This window comes from Neoarius graeffei, chromosome 14, assembly GCF_027579695.1.
Source record: "Neoarius graeffei isolate fNeoGra1 chromosome 14, fNeoGra1.pri, whole genome shotgun sequence".
Lineage (NCBI taxonomy): Eukaryota > Metazoa > Chordata > Actinopteri > Siluriformes > Ariidae > Neoarius > Neoarius graeffei.
The window spans coordinates 9180211-9203247 of NC_083582.1; the positions used below are offsets into that span (position 1 = coordinate 9180211).

At 46.4% G+C, this 23037-nt stretch overlaps 1 protein-coding gene across 1 annotated transcript in view; it reads left to right on the forward strand.

The window, feature by feature from the left end:
* The window catches only part of shbg (sex hormone-binding globulin), a 44902-nt gene that overhangs the window by 2975 nt on the left and 18890 nt on the right, over positions 1-23037 (forward strand). Inside the window, exons 2-4 of the mRNA XM_060938726.1 lie at positions 7363-7454; positions 14676-14865; positions 22870-23031. Coding sequence (XP_060794709.1) covers positions 7363-7454; positions 14676-14865; positions 22870-23031 — 444 coding nt within the window. The remainder of the gene's footprint in view (positions 1-7362; positions 7455-14675; positions 14866-22869; positions 23032-23037) is intronic.

The following is a 23037-nucleotide window of genomic DNA, read 5'->3' on the forward strand; positions in this document are numbered from 1 at the left end:
CTTTACCTCAGAGAAAGCCCGCTGGCACTGCTCCATCCACTGGACCGGATCTGGCGCCCCCTTTTTAGTGAGGTCAGTCAGCGGGCTGGTGACGTCCGAATAATTAGGTATAAACCTACGATAGTAGCCAGCCAGCCCCAGGAGCTGTCTCACCCCCTTTTTGGTCTTGGGCCTCGGGCAGGCCGCAATTGCTGCTGTCTTATTAATTTGGGGATGCACCTGCCCGTTGCCCAAGTGGAAGCCCAGATACCGTACTTCCACCTGCCCAATCGCACACTTCTTCGGGTTGGCAGTGAGACCCGCCTGCCTCAGCGACCTAAGGACGGCCCTCAGGTGTTGCAGGTGCCGCTGCCAGTCATTACTATAAATGATGTCATCCAGATATGCGGCCGCATAGGTGGCGTGGGGCTGGAGGATCCTGTCCATCAGCCGCTGAAACGTAGCGGGCACCCCAAACAGCCCAAACGGAAGTGTGACGAATTGGTGTAAGCCGAACAGTGTGGAAAAGGCCGTTTTCTCCCGGGATAATGGAGTCAAGGGGATCTGCCAATATCCCTTCGTCAAATCCAGTGTCGAGAAAAAGCGAGCCGTGCCTAGTCGATCGAGCAGCTCGTCAATACGAGGCATTGGGTACGTGTCGAATTTAGACACCGCGTTGACTTTTCTATAGTCCACACAGAACCGGACCAACCCGTCGGCCTTGGGTACCAAGACCACCGGGCTGCTCCAGTCACTGTGGGACTCCTCGATGATGCCCATTTTGAACATGGTCTGAAGTTCTTCCCAAACCACCTTTTTTTTGTGTTCGGGTAGCCTGTAAGGGCGGCTACACACTACCACCCCCGGGGGCATCTCTATGTGGTGTTCTATGAGGTTAGTGCAACCGGACAGGGGCGAGAACATATCCGAAAACTCGGCCTGCAACTGGGCGACCTCTGTGAGTTGGGTCGGGGAGAGGTGATCTCCACAGGGGACCGGAGAGGTACGTGATGCCAATGTCCCTTTTTGAACCTCCGGCCCCAGCTCCGCCTTCTCCGGAACTACCGACACCAACGCCACGGGGACCTCCTCGTTCCAGAGTTTAAGCAGATTGAGGTGGTAGATCTGTAGCGCCCCCTCCCTGTCCGTTCGCCTTACCTCATAGTCGACATACCTGACTCGCCGTGTGACCTCAAAGGGTCCTTGCCACTTGGCGATTAATTTGGAGCTCGACGTGGGCAACAGTACGAGTACCTTATCTCCCGGAGTGAACTCTCTAAGGCGCGTGCCCTTGTTGTACAGGCGGGCTTGCCGTTCCTGGGCCTGCCGCAAATTCTCCTGAGTTAGGTGGGTGAGCGAGTGGAGTTTTGCGCGCAGGTCCATAACGTACTGAATTTCGTTTTTACTCTGTGAAGGTCCCTCCTCCCAATTTTCCCGCAGCACATCTAAAATGCCGCGCGGCTTACGCCCGTATAACAATTCAAACGGGGAGAACCCCGTGGAGGCTTGGGGGACCTTTTGCACTGCAAATAACAAGGGTTCGAGCCATTTATCCCAGTTACGTGCGTCCTCACTTACGAATTTTTTAATTATATTCTTGAGGGTGCGATTGAACCGTTCAACTAAACCGTCCGTTTGTGGGTGATAAACGCTGGTGCAGATCGGCTTAATACCCAATAGCCCATACAGTTCGCTCAGTGTTCGTGACATAAACGAGGTGCCTTGGTCAGTCAGAATCTCTTTCGGGATTCCAACCCGGGAGATGACGTGGAAGAGGGCCTCCGCAATACTGCGTGCTGAGATATTGCGAAGAGGCACCGCTTCCGGGTATCGCATTGCATAGTCCACCAGAACCAATATAAAGCGGTACCTTCGTGTTGACCGATCTAATGGCCCGACAAGATCCATCCCAATTCTTTCGAACGGGGTCTCGATTAATGGTAGCGGGCGCAAAGACACTTTTGGAATGGCCGCTGGATTTACTAACTGGCATTCGCGGCACGCCGTACACCACTTACGGACATCGCTGCGAATCCCCGGCCAATAGAATCGGGCCATTATCCGGGCTAGTGTCTTATCCTGTCCTAGGTGTCCAGCCATGGGATTAAAGTGAGCCGCCTGAAATACCAATTCCCGGCGGCTCTTTGGAATTAACAGCTGTGTGACTCGCTCTTTCGTCTGAGTGTCCTGCGTCACTTGGTATAATCTATCCTTCATAATAGAAAAATAGGGGAAGGACAGGGTGGCGTTCGGCTGGAGCGTTTGACCATCGATTACTCTCACTTGGTCAAATGCATGTCGCAGAGTCTCATCTCGCGATTGTTCTAATGGGAAATCTGCGAGGGATTCCCCAACAGAAAGAGGAGGAGCCGGCGGCTCCTCACTCTGTCGCGGAGATGACGTAGACGGCTCTGCGACCGCAGCTCCAGCCAAAGCGACACCGGGACCTCCCCCTGTCAAATGGCAGGACCCACTCCTTACTAGGCGCGTCATTAAACCCCAAAATCCTGGCCAATCAGTCCCCAAAATTAAAGAGTGGGTAAGGCGAGGATTAACCGCCGCCTTCACTATAGATTTTTCCCCTCTGAAAAATATGTGGACCGACACCAAAGGGTAGCTGTGAACATCCCCATGCACACACAACACCTTCACCCCCTGTGCTCCCCCCAATGCCTTGTCTTGCACCAGGCTTTGGCGGATCGAGGTCTGATTGCAACCAGAATCCACCAACGCCTGATATGTAGCCCCTTGTACACTCACCGGTATGCGATACGCTCCAGCCCGATCGAGGGCAGCTTCTGGCGCATCGGGGATCCGCACCACCGCGCCCACCTCCATTGCTGCGCACTGTTGTTGCAGGTGGACCGGTTCCCCGCAGCGCCAGCAAACCGGCCCGGGCTTTCCCTCTGCACCGGTGCTCTGGGGCTCACTCACCTGAAGGGGGGGAGAGACAGACACAGAAGGGAGAACCGGGAGGGCACCACGGGTGCGGCGGGCCAGCTGGGGTGGAGCCGGCCCCCGCCTCTTTGGTGGGGGAATGGGGCGAGGATGGGACACAGAAGGGAGGGGAGAAAGAGAGAGAGAAGAGGAGAGAAGAGAAGATGTCGTCGGTTGTCCTGCTGCTGGAACAGCCGCCAAATGATCCTCCGCCAGTCCTACTGCCTGATCCAGCGACGCCGGGCGGTGGCACTGGACCCACTCCACGGTTCCGGCTGGTAAGCGGGAGATGAACTGCTCCAGCACCACCTGATCGATGATTCCCTCGGTGTCACGATCGTCGGCCCTCAGCCACCGCCAGCAGGCGTCCCGGAGCTGCTAGCCGAACGCGAACGGCCGGCCGACTTCCTCTAACCGCAGCGTGTGGAAGCGCTGGTGCTGTTGTTCTGGTGTGCGCCCCACGCGCTGGAGGACGGCCCAGCGAAGGTCCGCGTAGGCCAGCCGGCGGTCGGCGGGGAGCTGTAGCGCGGCCAGCTGCGCCTCTCCCATCAGGTGGGGGAGGAGGTGCACCGCACGCTGCTCCATCGGCCACCCCGAGGCTTCGGCGACCTGCTCAAACAATGTGAGAAATGCCTCGGGGTCGTCCTGCGGGCCCATCTTGGTCACGGTGAGGGGAGACGGGCCCGCGGCCGGGGCGCTGGTGGACCCCGCCGACGCAAGGAGATGCCGGAGTGCCTTGCGATCTTCCTGCTGGGCCAGCACCAGGGCTTCGAAGCGCCGCTCTTGCTCCTTTCGGAGCGTGATGAGTGCCTGGTGCTGGCTTTGCTGAGCCGTGGCGAGGGCGTGGACCAGGTCCACGAACGGGGAGGATTCCATGGGGCTGCGAGGTTGGTGCTCCACCTTGTCCCGGGTTTCGGCACCACTGTAAAGCTCTCTGAAGTGTGGGTGGAGCACAGAGGACGGCAGGACAAAGCTTCAGGTACTAATAGGCTTTTTATTGCCAGACTTTTCAGTATAACAGCCTAGTTTTATTCTGTTAGCGAAACACACACACACACATGCTGTATTCTTGTCCCAGGATGAGCTCTCCTCTGCTCTCCCTCTGCCTCCTTAAATAGGGCGCGGTTACTGGGAAGACACACAAAACACAGGTTAATTACCGTCAGGTGTAGTGATTCTGCCACTCACCTTCCCTGGCTCCGCCCTCCTGTCACAGACCGGCGCTTGACCACGCCCCCGCTGCCACATATACACAACAAAATAAGAATGTAACTTAAATACTTCATCTGAAGTAGAAATATTGCACTAACAAAATACTGGCAACTGAAAGAGAAATATTGCACCATAAATATTCCACATGTTTCTGGAAGATTCCTACATTGTGAAGATCAAGGCGCTATCAAAACAAGTCCAGGCCAAAGTTCTGGAAAAGTATTAATCATCTCATCTCATTATCTCTAGCCGCTTTATCCTGTCCTACAGGGTCGCAGGCAAGCTGGAGCCTATCCCAGCTGACTACGGGCGAAAGGTGGGGTACACCCTGGACAAGTCACCAGGTCATCACAGGGCTGACACATAGACACAGACAACCATTCACACTCACATTCACACCTACGGTCAATTTAGAGTCACCAGTTAACCTAACCTGCATGTCTTTGGACTGTGGGGGAAACTGGAGCACCCGGAGGAAACCCACGCAGACACGGGGAGAACATGCAAACTCCGCACAGAAAGGCCCTCGCCGGCCACGGGGCTCGAACCTGGACCTTCTTGCTGTGAGGCGACAGCGCTAACCACTACACCACTGTGCCGCCCCAAGTATTAATCAGGATTTGATCATTTAAAAAATAATCCCAAACTTTGGACATCATACAAAGTGATATTAAATCTCGTCTTGTCTCGTCTCGTCTTCTTCTGCTTATCCGATCGTTTATAAGAGCGTGAGATCGACAGGCGGATCGGTGTGGCCTCTGCAGTGATGCGGTTGCTTTACTGGTCTGTCGTGGTGAAGAAGGAGCTGACCCAAAAGGCGAAGCTCTCGATTTACCGGTCGATCTACGTTCTGACTCTCACCTATGGTCATGAGCTTTGGGTAATGTCCAAAAGAACAAGATCGCGGATACAAGCGGTTGAAATGAGTTTCTTCGGAGGGTGGCTGGGCACTGCCTTAAAGATAGGGTGAGAAGCGCAGTCACTCGGGAGGAGCTCGGAGTAGAGCCGCTGCTCCTCCACATCGAGAGGAATCAGCTGAGGTGGCTCAGGCATCTCTTTCGGATGCCTCCTGGACGCCTCTCTGGGGAGGTGTTCCAGGCATGTCCCCCCGGGAGGAGGCCCCGGGGAAGACCCAGGACACGCTGGAGGGACTATGTCTCTCGGCTGGCCTGGGAACGCCTCGGTGTTCTTCCCGAGGAGCTGGCCGAGGTGTCTGGGTAAAGGGAAGTTTGGGCTTCCATGCTCAGACTGCTGCCTCCGCGACCCGGATATTAAATCTGCTATTTAAAAAAATGGAAAGAATATAGCACAGCCACATCTCTAGAGAAGGATATCTACCAAAGACAAGTGGTTCCTGGGTTCTCCAATGTTCCTGAGCTTGAGTTATTGTCTGTGCAGAGTTCTGCATGTCCTTCTTGACTTGCATCCCATCCAGAATGTTCTCCCACTTATAGATGAATGAATATACTATACATGTAAAATAACTTCTTACTGTTTCTACTGGTTATGTAGAAATGTGAGAAACTTACAAATGGAAGTTTTTCATGTTTCTACATAATTTGCATTTTGTTCAATGCAACTGTTCCAGCCATTAACAAGCGCTCATTAATGGATTCCTCTAGAAATAAAAGCTTAATTTAATTCTAATTTATGTCTCACTTTTAATGTCTTCATTTGACTTGGTGGTGGCACGGTGGTGTAGTGGTTAGCGCTGTCACCTCACAGCAAGAAGGTCCGGGTTTGAGCCCCGTGGCCAGCGAGGGCCTTTCTGTGCGGAGTTTGCATGTTCTCCCCGTGTCCGCGTGGGTTTCCTCCGGGTGCTCCGGTTTCCCCCACAGTCCAAAGGCATGCAGGTTAGGTTAACTGGTGACTCCAAATTGACCGTAGGTGTGAATGTGAGTGTGAATGGTTGTCTGTGTCTGTGTCAGCCCTGTGATGACCTGGTGACTTGTCCAGGATGTACCCCGCCTTTCGCCCGTAGTCAGCTGGGATAGGCTCCAGCTTGCCTGCGACCCTGTGGAACAGGATAAAAGCGGCTAGAGATAATGAGATGAGATGAGATGAGATGAGATTTGACTTGGTGTCAAGCTACCTACCAGACAATACCAAAAGAACTAATGACTTATTGCAGAGATGTATAACATGGAGAATGCTGATGAGAATTTCACACAAGCTCACCAAAGTGTCAAATAAGCAGGTGACAGACAGATGTAAGAGCTGAAAGAGAGACAGTTTATTTAGGCAAACTGGCAGACAAATCCAAATCCTGAGACAGAGAGCAGAATCAAAAAACAGGCAAAGGTCAGGCAAGGTACAGACAGGATATCAGAGGCAATAGTAAAAAGGCAAAGTCCAAAACAAAGTCAAACCAGAAGAGCTGAGGACAGGATATAAGCATGTTGGAGTTCATAACTGACACAAGGAGTGTCTGTGATACACATTGGTGAGTTGAGTGATGCAGGCATCAAGTTCACCCAGGCATTACTGCCATTTTCCTTGGAGATGACCCTGTGCAAACAAGGCAGTGTGCCTGCTCTTCTTTGTTACATCCATGATGATATTGAAGTAATCTGTCATATGCAGGCAAGAGGCAGATGTAAAAGCTGAATGAGAGTTTATTCAGGCAAACTGGCAGACAAAGCCAAATTGTGAGACAGAAAGGAGAACCAAAAAACAGGCAAAGGTCAGGTGAGGTACAAACAGGATATCAGAGGCAATAGCAAAAAGGCAAAGTCCAAAACAAAATCAAACCAGAAAAGCTGAGCAAGATGCAAAAGTCTTGGTAAACTCAGACACACCAAATTGAACATTTACTTCGCAAAGTTCTGGTGTTGTGAACGTGCTTATATAGTGTGGTGTGGTGCTTGAGTCCGGGTGAGTGCAATCAGTAATTCGGTGACTGTGAGCGGTGAAGTACAGGATGGATGTTGTAGTCCGAGGCGGCCATATTTGAAGGCTGCTGTGAATTCTGGGAAGTGGAGTCTTGAGTGCAAGCAGGTGCAGACATGGTCCAAAGAAAAAACATCCAAAAATGTCCCATAATTCCTGAATTCACCGTGTGGAATTGCTTGTATTGGTTGTTTACGTTTTTTTTTTAACATAAAAGAGATTTCATAGTATCTATTTTAAAGACCAAAATCCCAGAGAGCTAGGAAAGATGTTTGAGTGCACACTGAGCTTAAAGTTTGCATTCCCGCATGCACATGTGACTAACTGAGATTTCTTTTATTAAAGATATCAGGAGATGAGGTCATCAACCTTGGCCATAAATCAACAGCCTGGGAGCCTTTAATGCACATCAGTGCAAATCTCTCATCCATTTCCAGGTCAGTCTATAGGAGCCCTTTAGGGTTTAATTTGGGTTTTTTGGAGGTGAGTCTTGTTTATCTTAATTTATGGATTTGTTTTGAATCACTTTCTCTTAAGGCATTAATATGAAGCTACTTGGATTTTCAGTAAACTGGTGTGTAACTGAAATAAATAAGTGATACAGTTGCAGAAACATCACCATTTACACACTGGTACTAAACAAAATGGAAAAACTATAGCTAGCTAGCTTGAGTATACACCAAGCTTAAGCTAGCTAGTGACAGTTTTTCCAATTTATTTAGTACCAGCTAGCTTCACAATTCCACTGAGACAAAGTCAAGGTTATTATTTAACAGTTATTCCATGAAATCGAATCATACATGAGCTGATAGCTGATGAGGTGCGTAGCACTGAATCGGCTATAAGCCATGTCAAGTCAAGTCAAGCCTACTTTATTGTCAAATATGCTATACATGCTCGACATACAGCACAGATGAAATATCAGTCCTCTCTGACCCATGGTGCAAACAGGCAATGCAATAAATAAAAAAAAAAAGAATAATTGAAAAAAACAAACAATATAAACAGTATAAACACTCTAGATAGGAACTAGACATAGACTAAACACTCAAACAATATAAACAGTATAAATAAACATTATAAACACTAGATAAGAACAAGACATAGACTAAACACTCAGACAATATAAACAGTATAAACACTAAATAAGAACTACACACAGACTAAACACTCAAACAGACAATATAAACAGTATAAACACTCTAGATATGAACTAGACGCAGACTAAACACACACACACACACACACACACATAAATTAGTTCAAATAACCAAACATTCAAGGGCACTTGAGGTATAGCAGGTAAACATGAAATAAACAGTATAAAAAAACTAGCAGCTGTTAAGATGAGGTAGTGCGGAATAGTGCAAATGAGCGAGGTAAAGTGAGATGTGCGGTCCCTGAGTTCAGTGTGTTAATGAACAACGATGAGATGTGTGTGTGTGTGTGTGTGTGTGTGGTGGGGGGGGGAAACTGTGAGGATGGCATGTCAGATGCTGAAGGGGTGTGTGCTAGCAGAATCTGTGGCAGGGGGCAGAGGGGTGAGGAGGGGCAGAACAGGGAGGGAGTTGCCTGGTGAAAGAAACTGTTCTTGAGCCTGCTGGTTTTGGCCCGGAGACTCCGCAGTCTCCTCCCCGACGGCAGCAGGCTGAAGAGGCTGTGAAATGGGTGGGTGGGGTCACCTGCAATCCTGATGGCTTTGCGGGTGAGGCGGGAGTTATAAATATCCATTAGAGAAGGGAGAGAGACACCAATGATGCTCTCAGCTGCTCACATGATGCGCTGCAGAGACTTGCAGCAGGACATGGTGCAGGCGCCGTACCACACGGTGATGCAGCTGGACAGGATGTTCTCGATGGTGCCTCTGTAGAAAGTGTGCATGATGGGGGCTGGGGCTCTTGCTCTCCTCAGTTTGTGGAGGAAGTACAGACGCTGTTGGGCTTTTTTGGCCAGTGATGTGGTGTTTTTGCTCCAGGACAGGTCTTCAGAGATGTGCACACCCAGAAACTTGGTGCTGCTCACCCTCTCCACTGCAGCACTGTCGATAGATAGTGGAGCATGCTGGGTGTGCTCTCTCCTGAAGTCCACAACAATCTCCTTCATTTTCTCCACGTTCAGACGGAGATTGTTGTCCTTGCACCACATGGCCAAGCAGCTCACCTCACTCCTGTAGATTGTCTCATCGCCATTGTTGATGAGACCCACCACAGTCGTGTCATCCGCAAACTTAATGAAGAGATTTGAGCTGGATGTTGGTGTGCAGTCGTGGGTCAGCAGAGTGAAGAGGAGGGGGCTTAGCACACATCCTTGGGGGCCCCCGTGTTCAGTGTGATGGTGCTGGAGGAGTTGCTGCCGACCTGTACAGTCTGTGGTCTCCCCGTCAGGAAGTCCAGCAGCCAGTTGCACAGGGAGGTGTTGAGTCCCAGCTGGTCCAGTTTGTGAATGAGCTGCTGAGGAATGATTGTGTTGAATGCTGAGCTAAAGTCTATGAACAGCATTCTGACATACGAGTCTTTTGTCTCCAGGTGGGTGAGGGCTGAGTGGAGGGCAGTGGAGATGGCATCATTGGTCGAATGGATGGACTGATATGCAAACTGGAAAGGATCCAGGGCAGGGGGGATGAGATTGAGTGGAATAGCTGGTTTATTCTATCCACATTCACTGGATTTTGAGAAACAGAGCATTTTTAGTTTTAGTTTTTGTAAATTCGATAAATAAAAACTCTGTACAAAACGTCAGACAAAATAATTCACGCTTAGAGTGGAAACAAACCGATGAAATGACAGTAGCAATTTGTGAAAAATGCGATAATTCTTTTAAAAAAATATGTTCTTACCATCAAATACTTTTCAAACACCATGATGGTGGTGTTGCCCTGGGAGGGAGGGAGGTCTGTGATGAAATCGATGGCTAGATGGGACCAGGGTCTTTGAGGTATTGGGAGGGGACAAAGCTTGCCAGCAAGAGGGGTTCATGGGACCTTTGCCTGGGCACACTCAGAGCAGGAGGTGATGAACTGGTTAATTTCCGCAAGCATGTTCTCCCACCAGTACTTGTTCCTGAGCATTTGATGAGTTCATTGACTGCCAGGATGTCCCATGGTGGGAGATGTGTGAGCCCAAGTGATAAGTCGCCCTCGGAGGTGTTTTGGGATGTAAAGAAGGCCCGGTGGAAGATTGATAGGGCTTGTCCACGGTTGGGAGTTCTTTATCTCTTAATCCAGTCCCAAGTGATAGACTAGACAAAGCAGTTGGGCGAGAGAATGGGGTGAGTTACAGAATCCTGACATGATGAGTTGAAGGTGCGAGATAGGGCATCTGCTTTGGTATTCTTTGACCCTGGGCGGAATGAGATCGTGAAATTAAAACATGAAGAGTGCTCATCTGGCTTGACATGGATTCAGTCTTTTGGCCTTCTTGAGATATTCGAGGTTCTTACGATCGGTCAGGAGATGTTGAAGGACGGCTCTGACACGTTCCAGGTGACTTTTCTCGTCTGGAGAGTAAATCAGGATATCGTTGATATATGCGATCACAAACTTGCCTAACATGTCCCTTAGCATGTCATTGATCAGACACTGGAACACACTTGGCACTGAAGAAAGGCCATAGGGCATTACCATTTACTCAAAATGGCCGGTGGTTGTGCTGAAGGTGGTCTTCCATTCATGATGTGCCTGATAGAAGATCAATGGCACAATCATAAGGTCGGTGCGGTGGTAGCCTGCAGGTTTTCCCCTTGCTAAAGACTTCTCTCAAGTCCAGGTAACACTCGGGAACATTCTCCATGGAATACGGTTGTGGACTCTCAACAGAGGTGGAGAAAATACTGAGTTGGGGACGTGAGACACAGTTCTGAAAACAGGTGGATGACCACTGGAGAATTTCCTTGTTCTGCCATGAGATGAGTGGGTCATGAAGCTGTCACCAGGGGTAGCCAAGAATGATGTTGTGACTGACAGTGGTGGTCATGTAGAGGGAGATAAGTTCAGAGTGGAGTGCTCCCACCTGAATGTGAATGGGAGCAGTGTGAGTGGTGACAAGACCATCACCTATTGGTCCTCCATTGATGGTCCTGATACTGAGTGGACTCTGCAGAGGGGTTGTGGGCAGGTCGAACTTCTGGATGATCGTGCAGTTGATGAAGTTTCCCTCTATCCCCGAGTCGACAAAAGCAGACAGAACATGTGTGGAGGATGCCAATTTTAACAACATAGGTACTTTAAGCCTCACTCTCAACCTGCCATATGTGCTGCTATGGGAGGTCTATGGTAAAAAATTTGGCAAAACCGTGCTTGAGACTTGCGCGACACTTGCATGTGTTCAGCGCCATAGAAGGTCGCAGACTGCCCATGGACACTTTTGGTTCTGCACATGCAAATTCTACGGGTCTTGTGACAAATCAAGAACGCATACACTATGTACGGGACCCGTACTCCTTTTGTACGCCTGAACCAAGTCAGCAGTATGGCTAGTAGGGGCTTTTTGCGATGACAGTAAGACGCATGAGTGACGCACGGTCATTGTATGAGTGACATGCCTCAGAAGTACTACACAAGTATGCCACAGTTGCTATTTGTGTGGTGCGCAAGACAGAAGTGCATCTCACTTTCTACCCCTATCTGTGGTATGCACGCAGCACACGCGACCTGCACGCAACACAGGCGACCTGCATGCAGCACACGTGACCTGCACGCAACACGAGGGGCAAGACTCTGGGTATATATATTGGGGAGGAACCAAGGAACCGATCATGTGGCGTGTAGCATTGTAGAAGGGAAGAAGACCACCTCATTTGCTGTTTTTATTTGAGTATATGTTAATTTACCATGCAAACATCAAATAATAAAACATGAGTATAAGGGAATAACACATTTTATTGCATTGTAAAAAATCCCAACTAAATAGCCCAACAGTTTGAGCACTGAAACACACTTTGACTCCAAGCTACTCTCCTGCTCCTGCTGAGTGGTGGGATGGGGTGTCGGGATATCCTTATCCTTATCACTGAGCATGGCACAATGGCCTGACAGCGATGATGGGATTGCACTGTCCTCACTTCTGGGTGTCGTTAGCTGAAACATACATGAAAATCAGCATATATAATATTAATTACATAAGCATATAGATACTGAAATGAATGTTTAAAACATGTGTATTTACCTGTCAAAATACCTCTGGCAGGATGCTGTGCCTTCTGTCCGTGCAGGGCTTGCTGGTGCTGCTACAATCATCATCAAATTCTTCCTCCTCCTCCGCCTCTGCTGTTTCAGGCTGGGTTACTTCACTTTTGCTCGCTTCTTCTTGGGTCCTATTTTCTAAACTTTAAACTGAAATTTTTTAAAATTTTCCCACAAAATATCCAATGTTCTTCAGTTGAAAGACAGATGCAGAATGTTGCAGACACGCTGGTTTTATACCCACTCCTGGCTTGCATCACATGCTAGTTATGAGTGATTGTCATGTGCTAATCATATGCATCACACATGCTTCACAAGTGCGGCCCGAACTCGTAGTGCAGGAAACTGGAAAAATGCAATTCACATGCACTCTACACTCACTGAACACACACTGATCATGTGCGTCAGACATACGCTTTCCATTGGCTAACAGCACGATTTTTCCCATGCCTCGAGGAAGTCAGGTATGCAACCTGTACTTGACAAGTACTTTGCCCGTACTCCTCCCCCAAACTTTCCCCCGGGTTCACTGCGACCCTGCGGCACAGCTGTGAGCTACCAAACCCTGCGACCTGTGTGTGTCCAAAACACTTACAGAGGGTTGTGAGTGAAGCTTTAAATGACTTTGCATTTAATCTTCTCACCGGGCTCACCACGTGAACTGGGCTTTCAACTTGACTGGTGTGAGATGGACGGATGGGACACTGGCTGATATGGTGCTCGGAACTCCCACAGTAGAAGCAAAGACTCTCCTTCCTCCTTCTTTCACATTCAGCACATTTCAGACAGGTGTGAGAAACCTCCATAGGTGTGGCATGCTCAGAGGGCTAGACAAGTTTGGAGTTCTCCTTGAGTGAGGGTCGGTTGGTCAGCAAATGATCCAGTTGTATTGCTAGGTCACTGAGGGAGTCCAGCATTAGTTGCTCATCTCTACATGCCAGTTCACTGAGAATTTCCAGACAGAGACCTTGGCAAAACACCACTTTCAGTGCTGGATCATTCCATCTGCTGACTGTTGCATTCTGAAGTCTAGGGCATATACAGCGACTCCTCTGGAACCCTGTGAGATGGTGAGCAGACTTTCACCGACTTCAATTCCCTTGGGTTCATGGTCAAACACTCTTTTGAACAGCCTGAGGAAACGTTCATAAGAAGCTGTGGGCTTGCCGCCATTTTTCCATACGGCACTTGCCCATTGTAGCATTTTGCCAGTGAGAAATGACAGAAATTTAATGACCTTGTGTTCATCAGAGAGATTAGGCATAGTAGAGAAGTAAATGGAGCACTGAAGTAAGAATCCCTTACAAGCGAGAGCATTCCCAACATATTTCTCTGGAATGGGGAGTTGTAATGCGGGACTAGGAGAAACTTCAGGATGCATTAGGAGGGCCTGCGACACCACAGTTGCAAGCTCCACCATCCAGGTGTTGAGGTCTGCAAGCATCTGTTGATGTTCTCCTAGAAGTCGTCTCTGAGCATTCAGTGCAGTTTGCTTCATCTCTTCTGCTACATCCACGATAGGTGAAGTATCCTGTCAGAGTGCAGGCACTTACAGATGTATGTGCAGGGGAGAGCAGGGAGCAAACTCTAAACAAAGCCAAATCACGAAACAAGAAGTGTAGTCAAAAGGCAGGCAAGGGTTGGTCGATCGGCAAACAGGGCAATAAGGACAAGACAGGTAACATTAATAAAGAGAGATAGCAAGGGTCAGAAATACTAGAGTCTGGCAGAGATAGAAAGGCTTTGTATGGACTGGAGAAACACAGAACGATACTTCACATTGAAGGTGTGTGAGAGAGAGACTAATGTAGTGTGGCTGATGAGTTGTGAATGAACGATACCTGATTTAAATAAGCCAGTGACAGAGGGTGCTGTGCTCTTTGAGAGTTGTAGTTCTGAGAGGCCAAGTTTGTAGTTTGGCTAGTGCTGTCATTCTCAATGCCTTTACTGACAATTATTAATTACATATCAACATGTCCTATCATGTTGTATTCATTTATACAGTATATCTACATATAATGTTGTGAAACGTCCAAAAAAGTGATTTTATAGCAGCTATAAACAGTCATTCCCTCATGAGCCTCTCTCATTTAGACTCTCTCGAAGTTAGTAAAACAAAACAAATGCATCTTGTGAAATTACCAAGAAACTGCATAGCGTAAACGCTTCAGCTTTACCTCTAATTTTACAAAGCACCAACACTGAAAACTCTTTCCATAACTGTTAAATAAACATCTCACAGAAAACAGCACCATATCAATGATTACACACGTTTTTTACTATGTTAATGTGGAGCATCCACCACAAATCCTTGTGTAGGTTGTTACTGTGGAGACAATAATGCAATAATATACACCTGTGATTTGTAACTGCACTACTGTCAGAGCTTCTGCTATAGAAATTTAAATGGAATTCAACAGCACTGTGGTATCACAGAGTTCAACAACAGGTGATATTCCACGTCTGGTTTCACCTGCAGCATCGCTTCCTACTTTGAGTTTCGCACCCTTGATCCGGAGGGCATCGTCTTCTACGGAGACACCAAAGAAGGCCAGGACTGGTTTGTTCTTACTCTGCGTGATGGCATCCCTGAAGTGCAGATTGGGAAAGCAAATATCCTGGTCAGTGTGAAAGCAGGACCCAAACTGAATGATGGAGCTTGGCACAAGGTAAGAGGTTTCCTTCATGTCTACAACAACAGCATCTTCTAATCAATCATCTTACATCTTACATGGTAGAAATGAGCAGGAAATGGCTATAAATATACACTCACTGGCCACTTTATTAGGTTCAACTGCTCTTTAACACAAATATCTAATCAGCCAATCACATGGCAGCAACTCAGTGCATTTAGGCATGGTCAGGATGACATGCTGAAGTACAAATCGAGCAGCAGAATAGGGAAGAAAGGCTTTAAGTGACTTTGAATGTGGCATGGTTGTTGGTGCCAGACAGGCTGGTCTGAGTATTACAGAAACTTCTGATCTACTGGGATTTTCATGCACAACCATCTCTAGGGTTTACAGAGAATGGTCCAAAAAAGAGAAAATATCCAGTGAGTGGCAGTCCTCTGGAAGAAAATGCCTTGTTGATGCCAGAGGTCAGAGGAGAATCGCCACACTGGTTTGAGATGATAGAAAAACAACAGTAACTCAAATAACCACTTGTTACAACCAAGGTATGCAGAAGACCATCTCTGAATGCTCAACACATCAAACCTTGAAGAAGATGGGCTACAGTAACAAAAGACCACACTAGGTGCCACTCCTGTCAGCTAAGAACAGGAAACTGTGGCTACAATTTGCAGTAGAAGATTGGAAAAATGTTGCCTGGTCTGATGAGTCATGATTTCTACTGCAACGTTCGGATGGTAGGGTCAGAATCTGGTGTAAACAACATGAAAGCATTGATCCATTCTGCCTTGCATTAATGGTTCAGGCTGGTGGTGGTGGTATAATGGTGTGGGGGATATTTTCTTGGCACACTTTGGGCCCCTTATTACCAATTGAGCATCATTTAAAGGCCACAGCCTACCTGAATATTATTCCTGACCATGTCCATACTTTTATGACCACAGTGTACCCATCTTCTGATGACTACTTCCAGCAGGATAACACGCCACATTACAGAGCTCAAATCATCTCAAATTGGTTTCTTGAGCATGACAGTGAGTTCACTGCCTCCACAGTCACCAGACCTCAATCTAATAGCGCACCTTTGGGATGTGGTGGAATGGGAGATTCGCATCATGGATGTGCAGCCGACAAATCTGCAGCAACTGCGTGATGCTATTATGCCAATATGGACCAGAATCTCTGAGGAATGTTTCCAGCACCTTGTTGAATCTTTGCCATGAAGAATTAAGGCAGTTCTGAAGGCAAAAAGGGGTCCAACCTGGTACTAGCACAGTGTACCTTATAAAGTGGCCGGTGAGTATATATAAATACTGCATTTGGTGTGGAGAAAATAAACATTCTGTAAATCTTCAATTGATGAATTCCTAAATGGTGTATCACAATTATTGGCACCCACAGGAATTCTAGTCTAAAATGAATCTTGCAGGACACAAGTGTGTAAAATCAGCATGTAATTAATCCAAGAATTATAATCAGAGTGTATGTAATTGGTCAAAACATTCGGACAGGATTATAATTAGTTATAATCAACTGGGAAAAGAAGCAAGGGTCAAAATGAGGAAAAGCTATACACATAGCTATGAAACAAAACAAGAACAAAAGGCTTAGAAATACATAATACCACTGATGAGACTTCACAAAGAAACAAAAATACAAGAGGGTATAAATAAGCAAACTAATCAAGAGGTACCACAAAACATCTGTACACCATTGGGTAATAAGCAAACCTTTTTGGGGTTGTTGGGGGGTTGTGGGCGGATATAGGAACAAAAGAGAAACCAACACTCACTTGAGCATATTGCCGTTGTTGCCATGGGAACCATGATGCAAAGAAAGAATAAAAGAGACTGTCAATGATGGCGTAGCTCGCTCCAGTCCCATCTAGTCCAGAAGGAACGATCTAAAGTGAGCCACTTTGCGCAAAAATGTTGTAAGCTATGTGCACTATATACAAGCGATATATAGAAGCTATATATTACCTTCCTGCCAAAAAGAAGAAAAATGCAGTGAAGAATTGAGAGCAAAGAAGCAATTTTCGTGAAATGTGGACGATGCTGGATGGATGATGGACAACAAATGATGGCATAAGCTAATTGCCTGTTGGCCGGATGAGCTAATGGCAGTAAAAATGTTACATGTCACTGTCTTATTCCTTGTAGCAGTCTGTAAAAGATCAGCAACTCCTAAAAAGAAATAATTAAATTAGTTTTCATCATAAATTAATATATTAATTATTTAATTAGTAATTTATTTTCAAATAAATGTACAAATGTGGCGGCACGGTGGTGTGGTGGTTAGCACTGTCACCTCACAGCTAGAAGGTCCTGGGTTCGAGCCCAGTGGCTGATGGGGGCCTTTCTGTGTGGAGTTTGCATGTTCTCCCCATGTCTGCATGGGTTTCCTCCGGGTGCTCCGGTTTCCCCCTCAGTCCAAAGACATGCAGGTTAGGCTAATTGGTGACTCTAAATTGACCATGAGTGTGAATGGTTGTTTGTCTCTTTGTATCAGCCCTGCAATGATCTGGCAACTTGTCCAGGGTGTACCCCGCCTCTCGCCCATTTGTAAAATCGTCAATTGCTAAACTACAAATCCTAAAATTAACAGTTTAACTGTTGCAATGAAAATTTAGAAACAAAACAACTGTAGATGTGATTTTCTTCTTGAAGAATGAAGCTCAATATGCATTTTCTTCCCATTTTAGTTTCCACCTACTGGCTAACTCTGTCCAATGCACACCATCTTCAGAGTGTGACGGTTCAGACATGCATTCCCCAAGCCACTGGATTTTTTTCACACTACTGCTCATAGAAAGTGACACTAATTTCCTTCCTCCACATCCATCCATCCATTATCCGTAACTTATCCTGTTCAGGGTTGCAGATAAGCTGGAGCCTATTCCAGCTGACTATGGGCGAGAGGCAGGGTACACCCTGGACAAGTCGCCAGGTCATCGCAGGGCTGACACATAGAGACAAACAACCATTCACACTCACAGTCACACCTATGGTCAATTTAGAGCCACCAATTAACCTAACCTGCATGTTTTTGGACTGTGGGGGAAACCAGAGCACCTGGAGGAAACCCACGCAGACACAGGGAGAACATGCAAACTCCACACAAAAAGGCTCTCGTCGGCCACTGGGCTCAAACCCAGAACCTTCTTGCTGTGAGCTGACAGTGCTAACCACTACACCTCAGTGCTGCCCCTCCACATACAGTATTGTAAACATCTTAGACAACCTATTTCTTAGTACTAACTTTGTAATAGATTTTTAATTTATTTCTTTGATTATCTTCACTTATCGAGTCAGTGCAAAAAAAAAAATTTACAATTCCAAACATTAGTTTTCCAGCACAAAATGGAATGTTACAGAAAAAATGTTTTTCAGTAAAGAAAGTAGCAGATTAATATCATGATTATAATGAAGGCTACTGGGTTTTGCGGCAAAATTAAGAAGCACGCGTGATAGTCAAAGTGTCCAGAAGAACTATGTCTGGTTCTGTAAGATGCTCAGTCAAACGTACAACTCATTTCCTGATAAAACTCTACACATTGTAACTGAGACGAGTATTTTTTTGTAAGCAAAGGGTCGTCTTGCATCAAACATTGACTTTGCTTCAATTTTTACTGTTTTTGCACAGTACTAAAAGGACTGGACATGATTTAAAAGAAGCCTGTTATTGGCAAGAGAAGAAATTCATCCTTTCACCAAGAAATAAGGGCCAATTATGTGCTCCTGAACCACAGCCATGGATGAAATTGCAGATACAAATCAAGTTAACAAACATGAGTACCTGAACTTTCAAACAAGAAAAAAAGAGGAAAGTTTTTTGGACTTTGTTGTAGGATGGATGAGAGTTGGTGGAAAATAAGAGATTTTTAACACACAAGGGGCCAGCGCGGTAGTACAGTGGTTAGCACTGTCGCCTCACAGCAAGAAGGTTCTGGGTTCAAACCTCATGGCCAATGGGGGCCTTTCCTCCGGGTGCTCTGGTTTCCTCCTCCACTATTCAAAAGACATTCAAATTAGGTAACAGTACCCAGCCACTGGGGTTGCACAAGCCAGTGCATACTTAGTGCTCCCAAACCTGGATAGATTGGGAATGGAAGGGCATCTGGTGTAAAAACCTATAAAAACCACTATGGTGTAGTGGTTAGCACTGTCACCTCACAGCAAGAAGGTTCTGGGTTTGAGCCCAGTGGCCGACGAGGGCCTTTCTGTGTGGAGTTTGCATGTTCTCCCCGTGTCTGTGTGGGTTTCCTCCGGGTGCTCCGGTTTCCCCCACAGTCCAAAGCAGGTTAGGCTAATTGGTGGCTCTAAATTGACCATAGGTGTGAATGGTTGTTTGTCTCTATGTGTCAGCCCTGCTATGACTTGGCAACTTGTCCAGGGTGTATCCTGCCTCTTGCCCATAGTCAGCTAGGATACGCTCCAGTTTGCCTGCAACCCTGTACAGGATAAGCGGCTACAGATAATGGATGGATGCTAAATCAAATATGTGGATCTGGATGATCTGCTATGGTGACCCTTAACAGCTGAAAGAAGAAGGGTATAGTGGCAAGATAACAAATAAAAAATTATGAAAACAAAAATAATGGCAAGAAACCGTCTGTGATGCATTTGTTTGTTGGAAATATTTTATTCAATTTCTTTTTTCCTGGCATCAGTAATGCAGGTGACAGGTGGATGTAAATGCTGAAAGAGAGTTTACCTGGGCAGATTGGCAGATAAATTAGTATAATCAAGTAAGATGAAATAAAAGCATGAATAAGTTTTACCCTGTCCTGGGGAGAGAGGTATGGCTGAATTTTGAAATTGTCCTAAGTTGGAAGAAGCTACCCCTAACAACAGTGTTCATTTGTTTGGCACCAAGATTTTTGGCATAAGGTTTAACATATGGAGACAGGAAACTCAGGCTTCCTATGATACTTTTTGTCAATTTAGGGGACCAAATAAAATCATTTCAGATTTCCTGTCATTTAGTTGCAGCAAGGGGACAGCATGGTGGTGTAGCCGTTAGCACTGTCGCCTCACAACAAGAAGGTCCTGGGTTCAAGCCCAGCAGCTGACGAGGGCCTTTCTGTGTGGAGTTTGCATGTTCTCCCTGTATCTGTGTGGGTTTCCTCCAGGTCCTCTGGTTTCCCCTACAGTCCAAAGACATGCAGGTTAAGCTAATTGGTGTCTTCAAATTGACCGTGGGCGGCACGGTGGTGTAGTGGTTAGCGCTGTCGCCTCACAGCAAGAAGGTCCTGGGTTCGAGCCCAGCAGCTGATGAGGGCCTTTCTGTGCGGAGTTTGCATGTTCTCCCCGTGTCCGCGTGGGTTTCCTCCGGGTGCTCCGGTTTCCCCCACAGTCCAAAGACATGCAGGTTAGGTTAACTGGGGGCTCTAAATTGACCGTAGGTGTGAATGTGAGTGTGAATGGTTGTCTGTGTCTATGTGTCAGCCCTGTGATGACCTGGCGACTTGTCCAGGGTGTACCCCGCCTTTCGCCCGTAGTCAGCTGGGATAGGCTCCAGTTTGCCTGCGACCCTGTAGAAGGATAAAGCAGCTAGAGATAATGAATGAATGAATGAATGAAATTGACCATAGGTGTGAATGGCTGTTTGTCTCTATATGTCAGCCCTGTGATGACCTGGCGACTTGTCCAGGGTGTACCCCGCCTCTCACCCGTAGTTAGCTGGGATAGACTCCAGCTTGCCTGTGACTCTGTAGGATAAGTGGCTACAGATGATGGATGGATGGATGGATAGTTGTAGGAAGTTATTTGACATCCAACTTTTGATGTAGTTCAGGCAATCGCAAAGCCTGTTCAAGGAATCTGGATCATTAAGCTGCAGTGACAGATATTTGAGTGTCATCGGCATAACAGTGAAAGTCAATGTTGTGCTTCTGAATGATATCTCCTAGAGAGAGAAAATATATTGAGAAAAGCACAGGCCCCAAAATACACCCGTGGGGTAATCCATATTTAATAGTAGCCACAGAGGAAAATAATGCACTTATATTAATTGAAAAGGTTCATTCTTTGAGGTCAGAGACAAATCACTCTAATACTGCACCTTGAATACCAACATAATGTTTCAATGGTGCGATCAGCACATCATAATCTACAATGTTGAAAGCTGTTCTGAGGTCTAACAGAATTAATATGGCACAGTTACCAAAGTTAGAAGCAAGCACTTGGTCTTGGTCATGACTTGATGTAAATTAGTATTGTAGTCAAGACCACCTAAACTGAGATCAAGTCATGACCAAGACCAAAGTGTATTGAGACCAAGACTTTGAGGGGTTGAGATCAAGTTGTGACCAAGACCAAAGTGTATCGAGACTAAGACAAGACCAAGACTTTGAGGGGTGGAGATCAAATCAAGACCAAGACCAAAGTGTATCAAGACCAAGACTTTGAGGGGTTGATATCAAGTCAAGACCAAGACCAAAGTGTATCGAGACCAAGACAAGACCAAGACTTTGAGAGGTTGAGATTAAGTTAAGATCAAGGCAAGGCGAGACCGAATCAAAACCAAGACCAGATCAATGTGTGTGAAAGAGGGTGGAGAAGGGGTGACAGCCATTAACAGGAAAAAAATTTTCAAATTAGCAATGAGTTACGTTATTGGTTTCATTGGAAGCAGGAAATTTTACATCCAATCATAGTAACAATGTGAACAAGTAAATCAGACAATGCACAGGCAATTTAGTGAAATCCTCACAGTTGTGGTCTTGACCAGTCTTGAAATAAAATCCCGAGTCCTCTATGTCTGAGACTGAGACAAGACCGAGTAAAAATGCAGTTGATTCCGAGATGAGACCGAAATCTTCCAAAAGGAGTCTTGAGACCGGACTCAAGTACAATAACACTACAGTAAATCATTTGTGACCTTTAAAAGTGCAGAGTTGGTGCTGTGAAATGTCCTGAAAACTGACTGAAAGACTTTAAATATGTTATTTGTATTCAGGAATGGGACTAGCTGGGAATATATAACTTCTTCCAAAATTTTGGAGATTAATGATGGTTTTGAGATAGGTCAGAAGTTAGTGTAATCCCTATAATCTACTTGTTGTCTTTTGAAAAGAGATTGGATGATATCATGTTTGAAACATTGAGGAACTTTGGCAGTAACCAGTAAAGGAATTTATAATGGATTAAACACTATGCTGCAGGACATCGAATGTTTCTTTAAAACATTGAGGGGATTACAGCAAGGGGGATGTGGTAGATTTCATATGGGAGACTACACTGACCAACCACTTTATTAGGAGCAACCCTACATCCACCTACTGTTTGATGCAGTTCTTTAATTAGTCAATCCCTTGACAGCAGCACAATGCATCAAATCATGCAGATACAAATCAAGAGCTTCAGTTAATGTTCACAGTGTTCAAACATCAGAATGGGAAAACTTGTGATCTCAAAGTGTGACTTTCACTGTGGCATGGGTGTTGGTTTGAGCCAGATGGACTGGTTTGAGTATTTCAGAAACTGCTGATCTTCTGGGGTCTTCACACACAACAGTCTCTAGAGTTGACACAGAATGGTGCGAAAAGCAAAAAACATTGAGTGAGTGAGTGAGTGAGTGAGTGAGTGACAGTTCTGTGGGTGGAAACAAAGGCCTTGTTGATAAGGGAGGTCAGAGGAAAATGGCCAGATTGGTTTGAGCTGCCAGGAAGGATATAGCAACTCATATAATCACTCTTAATAACTGTGGTGAGCAGCAAAGCATCTCAGCATGCAACAGCAGAAGAACAGGATTCCACTCCTGCAGCCAAGAACAGGAATCTGAGAATCAACAACAAGTTCCTGTTAAGGTGGCCAGTGAGTGTGTATCTTAAAGAAACCAACGTGACAGGTTCAAAGTGATTAAAAGTGTTTATGTATTCATGACGGAGAGAGGTGCATAACAGGGCTAGTAAAACTAGACCTAATGTTTTCTATTTTAAACTCTCCCATGACTCAACTGTGTTGACTGTACGAAACAAAATATTCTGTAAAATGTCTGTTGTGTGTTGCATTGTTTTTGCCTTCATGTTATCAGTTGGAGTTGCGCAGCGAGCAGAAGTACGTGATTGTGGAAATCAACAATAAGGTGGAGCTGCTGGTGGGAATGGAGTCGGATCAGACAGATGACCTACTGACGGGGAAAATACGTCTGGCTCTTGGAGGGATGCTGGTGGATCAGAAGAGGCTCCTGCATCCTGTCAGT